A 12,393-nucleotide genomic window follows, 5' to 3' on the forward strand; every position below is an offset into this window, starting at 1 on the left:
AGGAGTCAACCTGCTCAGTGGCAGTCTGCTGTATTTCACAGCAAGTCCACCCATGACCAGTAGAGAGCCATGGATGAGAGGCTTATCTGAGCTGCAGAGAGATGCAATGTGTGCGCATAAGACCACCACCCCCAACGTGTCCAAGAGAGCACCAGGGGACTTTCAGGACTCTTCTCAAGGGAATAGAATAGCCACTGCTGTTCCCGTGTTGAAGACTCCAGGGGGGGAGAGGATCATGACCCCATTCATCACCAGCTTGAGAGGGGGGATTCTTGTACCTCTCACCAAATCTCAGGAGGGCGCACTTAACATGTGGATTCAGGGTCCCAACGCCAGTCAACAAATTCTTAGAACTTAGGGTTAAGTTAGGAAACATATACTTCAATAGTTTTAACTTCATTTTATTTACATACAATTTAGGTACAGCATACTTTTTTTTTTCTAAATGCATCCTTAATATATTTATTCCATAAGGGAGGCCTGGGAAACATCTCCACATTGAGATGGCGGCATTTTTTATCCAGGCAGATCCATATTTGGACTTCAGTATCAGCAGATGATCTGACCACATCCAGTTTGGTGCGTTTTATCTGTCCAAGCACTTTTATTACCAATTTGATTTTAATTTAATGTTGCATTGTGCCCCTTCTGCGATTGACCCAAAACATGGGTTCGGGGGGATTGGGGTCCTGCTTTTGGGCTCTTGGATGGTCCTTTGCGCCTTTGACTCTTTGGGATGTGTTCCCCCCCTCCATCTCTGGCCCTTGATTCCATCTGGGTGTAACCTTTGGAAGCCCTGTTATATTGTTCGCACTTAAATACCTCCTAAAGAAGCCATTTTGGCAAAACATGTGGAAGATATAAGTGCATCTGGAATTCAATACAATGTAACAAGACACTCTTCAAACTGTATATATGTAATTTGTCTATATGTTTATGGATTTTCACTTTTGTACAAATAAAACACTGTTGTTTATATATTATTCTTGATTGTGGAATAGCACCCTAAAAATCCCATCATATATACCTTTTTCATCTATGTGCGGAGTTCACTGGCTAGTGGTATAGGGAGGGACCCTTATATTTGTTTAGTATTGTCTTTATTACTGCTTAGAAATATTTCACCAAACTAAAGAGTCTGCTTGAAATATTGCTTATACTGTATGAACTTTAATATGAACAAACAAAATTTTAGGAAACATATACTTCAATTGTTTTGACTTGATTTTTTGACATATAATTTAGGTACAACATACTTTTCTTCTATATGCATCCTTAATATCTTTATTACGTAAGCTATATACAACTGGGTTTAGCATAGGTGTCAATACTGTGTAGAACATAGCCAGTAGGGAGTCAACGTCAGCTGAGTAGGAAGCAGTTGGCCGAATATACATGAAGATCAAAGGCAAGAAGAACATATTCACCACCACAAAATGGGAAGCACAGGTGGAAAATGTTTTCCTACGTCCTTTGGCTGATGCTATCTTGAGCACAGACCTGATAATTTGAACGTAAGACATCACAATTATAGGGAAGCTTAACAAAAATATAATGGCACTAAGAGAGGAACCTACTGTCACATTGAGTGAGGTGTCGGCACAAGCTAATTGAAGTAACGGTGGGTGATCACAGTAATAATGGTGAATGATATTTGGGCCACAAAAAGGCAACCTAAAAGACAGTGTGATCATTGCAATTGGACTTGCAAAGCCCAATATCCATGATGTCATAGCTAGGATGATATATACATGTCTGACCATGATGTTATGATAATGGAGTGGAGAACAAATGGCCACATAGCGATCATAGGCCATGGAAGCCAGGAGAAAACACGCAGCCGCTTGACAAACAACAAAGAAATACATCTGGAGGAAGCAGCCAACAAAAGAGATGACATCACTGTGCAATGAGAACTTGGCAAGCATCTTGGGGATAGTCATTGTGGTTGAACTCATGTCCAAGAACGAGAGGTTGCTGACAAAGAAATACATTGGAGTGTGAAGTTTTTGGTCCAGAATAATGAGGAGAAATATGAGGCCATTTCCAGTGACAGTGAAAAGGTAGATAAAGAGAAAAACACAGAAAAGGAGAGTATTGAGATTTTGAAGACTCGGAAATCCATAGATGATAAACTCTGTCACCAATTTTGTAGAGACATTAGTGGAATCCACAGCACGAGGAAATTCTTTATTCACCTACACAAGAATAAGATGAACATGAATACATTAACTTTTTATCTTGTTTTGTTTAACCACTTGACGGCTACAGCGCAGACCTCAAATTCTGGGAGGGCGTCCATGTACGTCCTCCCGTTCTCAAGATCTTCGGACTCAGCTGATCACAGAGCAGAGTAAAGTACCAATCACAGCAGGCCTTTTACCATGGGATCAGCTGTCAGTGTAAAGAAAATAATAAAGCCGGTAACCGGCTTCTGTTAGCGGGACATCGGTCCCCTAAGTGCAACCAGTGCTTCTAATCAGTGCCCTTCAGTGCTGCAAATCCGTGCCCACCAGTGCCATCTATTAGTGCCCATCGGTGCTTCCAATCAGTGCCCATCAGTGCCCACCAGTGCCACATATTAGTGTCCATCAGTGCCACCTACCAGTGCCCAACTGTACCACCCATCAGTGCAGCCTCATCAGTGCCTCCTGATCAATGCCCGCCAGTGCTGCCTCAGTGCCTATCAGTGTCGCCTATCAGTGCCCATCAGTGCTGCATCATCAGTGCCCATCAGTGCAGCCTATCAATGCCCATCAGTGCCACCTCATCAGTGCCCATCAGTGAAGGAGAAAAAATACCTGTTTGCAAAATTTTATAACAAAATATGAAAAACGTCTTTTTTGTTTTGTTTTTTCAAAATTGTCGGACCTTTTTTTGTTTGTTTAGCAAAAAAAATTTAAAAAATAAAGCGCAGTGGTGATTAACCACTTGCCGACCGCCGCACGACGATGTACGTCGACAGAATGGCACGGGCAGGCATAAGGGCTTACATGTACGTCCTTGCCTGCCCGCGGGTCGGGGGCCCGATCGGGCCGCCGCCCGGTGCCTGCGGCGGTCGGTATTCGTTCGGGAGCAATCCCGGACGAGGGGACGGCCATTCATTCATGGCCACCCCCTCGCGATCGCTCCCGACGAATGAAAATGTCCGGTGACATCACTTCCTCTCCTGTAATGTAAACACAGGAGAGGAAGTGATGTATTCTCTCCTCCGTGTCGGTATTTTTCGTTCCGGCACTGAGGAGAGAGCATCGGTGAGTTGCACAAGCACTACACTACACAGTAGAACATGCCAGGCACACTCACACCCCCCCTTTACCCCCCGATCACCCCCCAATTACCCCTGCCCCCCCAGTCACAGTGACACCAATTGCTTTTTTTTTTTGCATTGGTGTCATTTGTGACTGTAATAACTGTTAGGGCAGTTAGGGTTAGCCCCCTTTAGTTCTAATGTGCCCCCCTAACCCCCCCAATAAAGGTTTAACCCCGTGATCACCCCCCGTCGCCAGTGTCACTAAGGCTGGGTTCACATTGCAGCGGTTTATGAGAACGAATGTGATTCGCACCGCACTGCAGTGCAAATCACATCCGATCTCTGTGCGATTCGAGTTCAGCCATACAGATAGTATGGCTGAATTCGTGTCGCACCCGCCGCAAATTCGCACGGGACCCTTTTTTTGGCCCGCAGCAGAATCGGATCGCATGGGTGTTCACACCATGCGATCCGAGTTTGCAGATCGCACTGCGATATGCGAACTGATCTGGGGGTGTCATTAACATTTCACTGACACTCCCAGCAGTTCGCATAGGGCAGTGTGAACTGCCGCCGGGAGGCATGCGATGCGGGAACCCGCCACGGATTCGTGGCGTTCCCGCATCGCTCCAGTGTGAACCCAGCCTAATAAGCGATCGTTTTTCTGATCGCTGTATTAGTGTCACAGGTGACGCTAGTTAGGCAGGTAGGTATTTAGGTTCGCCGCAGCTTTTTATAGCGCCAGGGACCCCCATATACTACCGCATAAAGCCCCCTGATTTCCCCCTAGTTAACCCTTTCACCAGTGATCACCATATAACTGTTACAGGTGACGCTGGTTGGTTAGTTATTTTTTTATAGTTTCAGGGCACCCGCCATTTATTACCTAATAAAGGTTTAACCCCCTGATCACCCGGCGGGTGTCATTTGTGACTGTAATAACTGTTAGGGCAGTTAGGGTTAGCCCCCTTTAGTTCTAAGGTACCCCCCTAACCCCCCCAATAAAGGTTTAACCCCGTGATCACCCCCCGTCGCCAGTGTCACTAAGGCTGGGTTCACATTGCAGCGGTTTATGAGAACGGATGTGATTCGCACCGCACTGCAGTGCAAATCACATCCGATCTCTGTGCGATTCGAGTTCAGCCATACAGATAGTATGGCTGAATTCGTGTCGCACCCGCCGCACCCGCCGCAAACTCGCACGGGACCCTTTTTTTGGTCCGCAGCAGAATCGGATCGCATGGGTATTCACACCATGCGATCCGAGTTTGCAGATCGCACTGCGATATGCGAACTGATCTGGGGGTGTCATTAACATTTCACTGACACTCCCAGCAGTTCGCATAGGGCAGTGTGAACTGCCGCCGGGAGGCATGTGATGCGGGAACCCGCCGCGCATTCGTGGCGTTCCCACATCGCTCCAGTGTGAACCCAGCCTAATAAGCGATCGTTTTTCTGATCGCTGTATTAGTGTCACAGGTGACGCTAGTTAGGCAGGTAGGTATTTAGGTTCGCCGCAGCTTTTTATAGCGCCAGGGACCCCCATATACTACCGCATAAAGCCCCCTGATTGCCCCCTAGTTAACCCTTTCACCAGTGATCACCATATAACTGTTACAGGTGACGCTGGTTGGTTAGTTATTTTTTTTATAGTTTCAGGGAACCCGCCATTTATTACCTAGTCTCACTAGTGTACCCCTAAATTTAGGGGTGTCTACTTTCCAAAATGGGGTCATTTGGGGGGGGTTTGTGCCATCTTGGCACTTTATGGCCTTCAAAACTGTAACGCCCTTAGAAATCCTGAAGGCAGTGCTTGGTTTTCGGGGCCCCGTACGCGGCTAGGCTCCCAAAAAGTCCCACATATGTGGTATCCCCGTACTCAGGAGAAGCAGCAGAATTTATTTTGGGGTGTCATTTCACATATGCCCATGGCATGCGTGAGCAATATATCATTTAGTGACAACTTTGTGAAAAAAATAAAAATAAAAAAAGTTTGTAATTTTCCCGCAACTTGTGGCAAAATATAAAATATTCCATGGACTCAACATGCCTCTCAGCAAATAGCTTGGGGTGTCTACTTTCTAAAATGGGGTCATTTGTGGGGGTTTTGTGCCATCTTGGCATTTTATGGCCTTCAAAACTGTAATAGGTAGTGAGGAGTGAAGTCAAATATTTACGCCCTTAGAAAGCCTGAAGGCGGTGCTTGGTTTTCGGGGCCCCGTACGCGGCTAGGCTCCCAAAAAATCCCACATATGTGGTATCCCCGTACTCAGGAGAAGTAGCAGAATTTATTTTGGGGTGTCATTTCACATATGCCCATAGCATGTGTGAGCAATATATCATTTAGCGACAACTTTGTGAAAAAAAAATAAAAAAAAATTAAAGTTTGTAATTTTCCCGCAACTTGTGGCAAAATATTAAATATTCCATGGACTCAAAATGCCTCTCAGCAAATAGCTTGGGGTGTCTACTTTCTAAAATGGGGTCATTTGTGGGGGTTTTGTGCCATCTTGGCATTTTATGGCCTTCAAAACTGTAATAGGTAGTGAGAAGTGAAATCAAAAATTTACGCCCTTAGAAAGCCTGAAGGCGGTGCTTGGTTTTCGGGGCCCCGTACGCGGCTAGGCTCCCAAAAAGTCCCACATATGTGGTATCCCCGTACTCAGGAGAAGCAGCAGAATTTATTTTGGGGTGTCATTTCACATATGCCCATAGCATGTGTGAGCAATATATCATTTAGTGACAACTTTGTGTAAAAAAAAAAAATATATATTTTTTTGTCATTATTCAATCGCTTGAGGCAAAAAAATAAAATATTCAATGGGCTCAACATGCCACTTATCAATTTCCTTAGGGTGTCTACTTTCCAAAATGGGGTCATTTGGGGGGGTTTTGTACTGCCCTGCCATTTTAGCACCTCAAGAAATGAGATAGGCAGTCGTAAACTAAAAGCTGCGTAAATTCCAGAAAACGTACCTTAGTTTGTAGATGTGACAACTTTTGCGCAAACCAATAAATATACAATTATTGACTTTTTTTTTACCAAAGACATGTGGCTGAATACATTTTGGCCTAAATGTATGACTAAAATTGAGTTTATTGGATTTTTCTAATAACAAAAAGTAGAAAATATCATTTTTTTTCAAAATTTGCGGTCTTTTTACGTTTATATCGCAAAAAATAAAAATCGCAGAGGCAATCAAATACCATCAAAAGAAAGCTCTATTTGTGGGAAGAAAAGGACGCAAATTTTGTTTGGGTACAACATTGCATGACCGCGCAATTACCAGTTAAAGCAGCGCAGTGCCAAATTGTAAAAAGACCTCTGGTCATTTACCAGCAAAATGGTCCGGTCTGAAAGTGGTTAAATACCACCAAAATAAATCTCTATTTGCGTGAAAAAAATGATAAAAATATCATATGGGCACTGTGTTTTTATGGCCACACAATTGTCATTCAAGTGTGAGAGCGCTGAAAGCTGGAAATTGGCCTGGGCTGGAAGGGGGTATACTGTAAATGCCCAGTTAGCAAGTGGTAAAATAGGTACATTTATTTAATAGTACACATGCTTTATGTTTCATTCTGTATGAAGATGGGGAGGAATCTGTTACAGGACCGAGACCAAAATAAAGCTGATTTTGAGGCTCCAGACAATCAGTTTATGGCAGTTGGGGCATTGTGGCATTAAAGCTACACGCACGGTTGAGCTCTCCCTTTGTGTGGTATACTGCTTCTTCTCAGAGTGGTCCAGCCATGGGTGAAGCCTTGCCCAAAAATATACCGCATTGAATGTTTTGCATCCTATGTAGTGTGGACACCGATTAAGAGAGCATTTTTTTTAATTGGCTGACCAGAAAAACCCTCTGCGGCCTTTGTAAGCTGCCACTTGCCAGACATGCTCCAATTTAAACTTTAAGGGTCCATACAGGCCTACCCATTGAGGAGCGTTGTGCACATTGCCACAACATACAGCAAAGTACTTGTATTGGTGCATTGCAGTGCCATATGTTTTCTACATCACCTCAATGCGCTTTTTAAGCAAAGGGACAGTTTAAAATTCTTATATACTGCACAAACCCACACTAAGGACAACGGTTGCTGCCTCCCCTCAAACTAACAGTCCCCTAGGGGACTATAGGTGTAGAATATTATATAGTAAAATGGGGTCAGTGGCGCTACCTCAAAGAGTGCACATATATATAAAATGTCCCCCAAAGACCTACCCCAATACAGCCTCCAATTGATACAAGGGGGGAGGAGGGGGAGGGGTGTAAGAGAGGAGAGGTAAGGAAGAGGGGGAGGGGAATACAAAGAAACCCCACTCCCAAGGGGCAACTTTCAATTTACCCTATCAGTGTATATATATATGCTAACTATATTCCAATATATACTGTTACAGTGGTGTGAAAAAGTGTTTGCCCCCTTCCTCATTTCCTGTTCCTTTGCATGTTTGTCACACTTAAGTGTTTCGGAACATCAAACCAATTTAAACAATAGTCAAGGACAACACAAGTAAACACAAAATGCAATTTGTAAATGAAGGTGTTTATTATTAAAAGTGAAAAAAAATCCAAATCATCATGGCCCTGTGTGAAAAAGTGATTGCCCCCTAAACCTAATAACTGGTTGGGCCACCCTTAGCAGCAACAACTGCAACCAAGCGTTTGCGATAACGTGCAATGAGGCTTTTACAGCGTCCTGGAGGAATTTTGGCCCACTCATCTTTGCAGAATTGTCCTAATTCAGTTACATTAGAGGGTTTTCGAGCATGAACGGCCTTTTTAAGGTCATACCACAACATCTCAATAGGATTCAGGTCAGGACTTTGGCTAGGCCACTCCAAAGTCTTCATTTTGTTTTTCTTCAGCCATTCGGTGGTGGATTTGCTGGTGTGTTTAGGATCATTGTCCTGCTGCAGAACCCAAGTTCGTTTCAGCTTGAGTACACGAACAGATGGTCGGACATTCTCCTTCAGGATCTCTTGGTAGACAGCAGAATTCATAGTTCCTTTTATCACGGCAAGTCTTCCAGGTCCTGAAGCAGCAAAACAGCCCCAGACCATCACACTACCACCACCATATTTTACTGTTGGTATAATGTTCTTTTTATGAAATGCAGTGTTCCTTCTACGCCAGATATACTTGGACACACACCTTCCAAAGAGTTCCACTTTTGTCTCATCGGTCCACAGAATGTTGTCCCAAAAGTCTTGGGGATCATCAAGATGTGTTGTGGAGAAATTGAGACGAGCTTTGATGTTCTTTTTGCTCAGCAGTGGTTTTCTCCTTGGAACTCTGCCATGCAGGCCATTTTTGCCCAGTCTTTTCCTGATGGTGGAGGCATGAGCGCTGACTCTAACTGAGGCAAGTGAGGCCTGCAGTTCCTTGGACGTTGTTGTGGGGTCTTTTGTGACCTCTTGGATGAGTCGTCGCTGTGCTCTTGGGGTAATTTTGGGCGGCCGGCCACTCCTGGGAAGGTTCACCACTGTTCCATGTCTTCGCCATTTGTGGATAATGGCTCTCACTGTGGTTCGCTGGATTCCCAAAGCTTTGGAAATGGCTTTATAACCCTTTCCAGACTGATAGATCTCAATTACTTTCTTTCTCAATTGTTCCTGAATTTCTTTGGGTCTCGGCATGATGTGTAGCTTTTAAGGATCTTCAGGTGGACCTTACTGTGTCAAGCAGCTCCTATTTAAGTGATGCCTTGATTGTGAACAGGTGTGGCAATAATCAGGCCTGGGTGTGGCTAGAGAAATTGAACTCAGGTGTGGACAACCACAGTTATAGTATGTTTTAACAAGGGGGGCAATCACTTTTTCACACAGGGCCATGATGGTTTGGATTTTTTTCCACCTTTAATAATAAACACCTTCATTTACAAATTGCATTTTGTGTTTACTTGTGTTGTCCTTGACTATTGTTTAAATTGGTTTGATGTTCCGAAACACTTAAGTGTGACAAACATGCAAAGGAACAGGAAATGAGGAAGGGGGCAAACACTTTTTCACACCACTGTATACTCAATTTGTGCACCTTGCATATAGAAACTGTGTCACATATAAATTATGCTCACCCTGTGCATATATGTAATTGTTACCGAACAATATAAGTGCACAAAAAAGGAAATATATATTTATGGTCGAAGCCCTATGGCCGATACGGATATGAACAAATAGACTTACCATAATATTTACAACATGAAATGGACCTGAAGTGTGCCCTGGTCTGATGGTCGGTATACCAAAATAAGGGGGCATACCCTAGATTAGAAATGAGTATTTTGTGAAGAGAAATGAATTTGAGAAATGTCCTGAAAAGGGGATGGGAGGGTGGGTGCCGCGCACAGGAAACCGACAAAGACCACAGGCGAGCGGGCTGGTTAAATACCCCCCGGGCTCCTCCCATAAATTCAGGCCACCATACTGGCCTTCCTACTTATGGTCGAAGCCCTATGGCCGATACGGATATGAACAAATAGACTTACCATAATATTTACAACATGAAATGGACCTGAAGTGTGCCCTGGTCTGATGGTCGGTATACCAAAATAAGGGGGCAAAAACATTCAGGTAGGGGTGTAGTTTTATTAGTTTTAGCTTAATTAGTTGAGCAAGTTTGGTGAATGCTTGTGCCATTTCCACCCGAGGATTGGGGATGTGCCGGGCGAGGTAGGCAGGGTTCCAACTGCTTAGTCTCTCAATGACGTGACTTGGGACCCATGCCAAGATGCTGCCAAGGGTGCTCCAATACTAAAGAGTGACCACGGTACGGACCGGGGTCGAGGTGTAGGCTGCGTAGAAGAACCCCATATGTTTGGAAAACTGGCAGGTTCACAAGTGTTAGCACGAAAAGGCAACAGGGGACTTAGAGTTTATGCATTCCGGTAGGAGTGACAGTAGGTGGTCGAGTATGGTTACTCGACACCAGGCACTGTTTGTTCTATAGAAATGGACGCCTATCCTGGAGCCAGATTGCTGAGTTTTAGACACTGCAAGGTGGAGGATGAAATGGTGTTGGTAGTGAGCCAAGCGACGACTACGCAGAACTTGGCCTGCGGGATTGCTGAAGGCCTGAAATTAACATACAATGGACATTAAACTGGTGCCGTCAAGATAACTGCAGCAGTCTGCGCAGGAAGGATATAACCGAGAGCGGTCCAGACCTGGCTTCATCAACAAGATCAACCTCTGCCCAGTTGTCGGTGGTGAAAGCCACGGCCTGTCCTGTCCTGACATGACCCCAGAGTCGAGAGGCTGTCATGACCTGGTATAGCTTGAAGAGGGAGGAAGTCCAGGTAAACCCGGGGTTTAGGAGTATCCCTGATGCCATGGTTCTTTAAACCAGTGGTGGCCAAAAATTGCAGCGAAGCCTGTGGAGGCTGCGGCATCTGTCACTACCAGGGGTGACAGGGGCATCGTAGATGGTATAAACATCGCTATACCCATCCATGCAGTAAGGAACCTTCCGACATTGATAGGTCTGCTATTGCCATGGCATCTAAATTAAGGATCTGAGAGGGGTCCTGTGTCCGTGAGAGGAAGACCAGTAGGCATGAAATAAAGATCGACCCTGGGGAATGGCCCGTATTGCAGATTTGAGCATTCGTCAGGTGGTGTCTGTGTAGAACCTCGCTGCCAGTGCTACGCAGGAGTTGTGCTTGAACGTGTGTTTGGATGCGTGTTTGTAACGATTGCAAGATGTTATGCCAAGATGCGTGCTTGCAACGATTGCAAGATATTATGCTAGGATGCGTGCCTGCAACGATTGCAAGGAGTTACACCAGGATGCGTGCTTGCCATGATTGTAAGGAGTTATGCCAGGATGCGTGCCTGCAACGATTGCAAGGAGTTATGCCAGGATGCGTGCCTGCAACGATTGTAAGGAGTTATGCCAGGATGCGTGCTTGCAACGATTGCAAGGCGTTATGGTAGGATACATGGGTAGCCAGGTCGAAAAAGACAGAAGTCCAACCACAAATCAAATAAATAAAGCATCGCACAACCCAACCTACCCAATTCTACAACCACAGCTGATCCAGAGGAAGGCAAAAAAAAACAGCAGAGCATAGTCTAATTTGCTACAGCAGGGGAAAAATTCCTTCCTGATCCCTCGAGAGGCAATCAGATTTTTCCCTGGATCTTTACCTATAAATATAAGTACCCCGTTATATTATGTACATTTAGGAAAGTATCCAGGCTTTTTCCTAAAGCAATCTATTGAGCTAGCCAGAACTGCCTGCTAGCAATGATTGCAATAAGTTTGTGCCTGGACATCTGCTTGCAACGATAGCAAGAGGTCTATGCTCGAATGCGTGCTTTCAACGATTGCAAGAGGTCTATGCTTGAATGCATGCTTGCAATGATTGCAAGAAGTCTATGCTTGGATGCGTGTTTGCAACGATTGCAAGAAGTCTACGCTTAGATGCGTGTTTGCAATGATTGCAAGAAGTCTACGCTTGGATGCGTGTTTGCAATGATTGCAAGAAGTATACGCTTGGATGCGTGTTTGCAACGATTGCAAGAAGTCTACGCTTGGAAGCGTGTTTGCAACGATTGCAAGAAGTCTACGTTTGGATGCGTGTTTGCAACGATTGCAAGAAGTCTACGCTTGGATGAGTGTTTGCAACGATTGCAAGAAGTCTACGCTTGGATGCGTGTTTTGCAACGATTGCAAGAAGTCTATGCTTGAATGCGTACTTGCAACAACTGCAAGATGTGCATGCTTGAATGCGTGCTTGCAACGATTGCAAGAAGTCTATGCTTAAATGCGTGCTTGCAACGACTGCAAGAAGTCTGTGCCTGGAAATGTGTTTGCAATGATTGCAGGGAGTGTATGCTTGGGTGCGTGCTAGCAGCGATTTGCAAGAAGTTGTTTCTTGGATGTGTATGGAACGAATCCTATATGAGTCGATCGCATGAAATTAATCTGATAAGGACCAGTTTTAGAGTGTATGAAATATAGATCAGACCGTGGAGAGTACGAAATGAACCCGGCGCGAATCGATTTTTTCCCGCTGAGGCGACTGGAATTGAAACGGGTTGTAGCGTGTATGAAAATGAAACTGAGACGAATCTTGTAACTATATGTAACGAATCCTGATAGGAACCGGTCGTAAGGTGTATGAAAGGAAACCAAGAT

At 44.7% G+C, this 12,393-nt stretch overlaps 1 protein-coding gene across 1 annotated transcript in view; it reads right to left on the reverse strand.

Moving 5' to 3' along the window:
* Nucleotides 1-431: 431 nt before the first annotated feature.
* LOC143926833 (olfactory receptor 6N1-like) overlaps nucleotides 432-12,393 on the reverse strand; it is a 63,435-nt gene continuing 51,473 nt past the window's right edge. The window contains exon 2 of the mRNA XM_077450872.1: nucleotides 432-2,198. Coding sequence (XP_077306998.1) covers nucleotides 1,242-2,198 — 957 coding nt within the window. The 3' untranslated portion in view covers nucleotides 432-1,241. The remainder of the gene's footprint in view (nucleotides 2,199-12,393) is intronic.

The sequence above is a fragment of the Lithobates pipiens genome, unplaced genomic scaffold (genome assembly GCF_037356315.1).
Source record: "Lithobates pipiens isolate NorthernLeopardFrog02 unplaced genomic scaffold, aLitPip1_a1.2 Scaffold_23, whole genome shotgun sequence".
Lineage (NCBI taxonomy): Eukaryota > Metazoa > Chordata > Amphibia > Anura > Ranidae > Lithobates > Lithobates pipiens.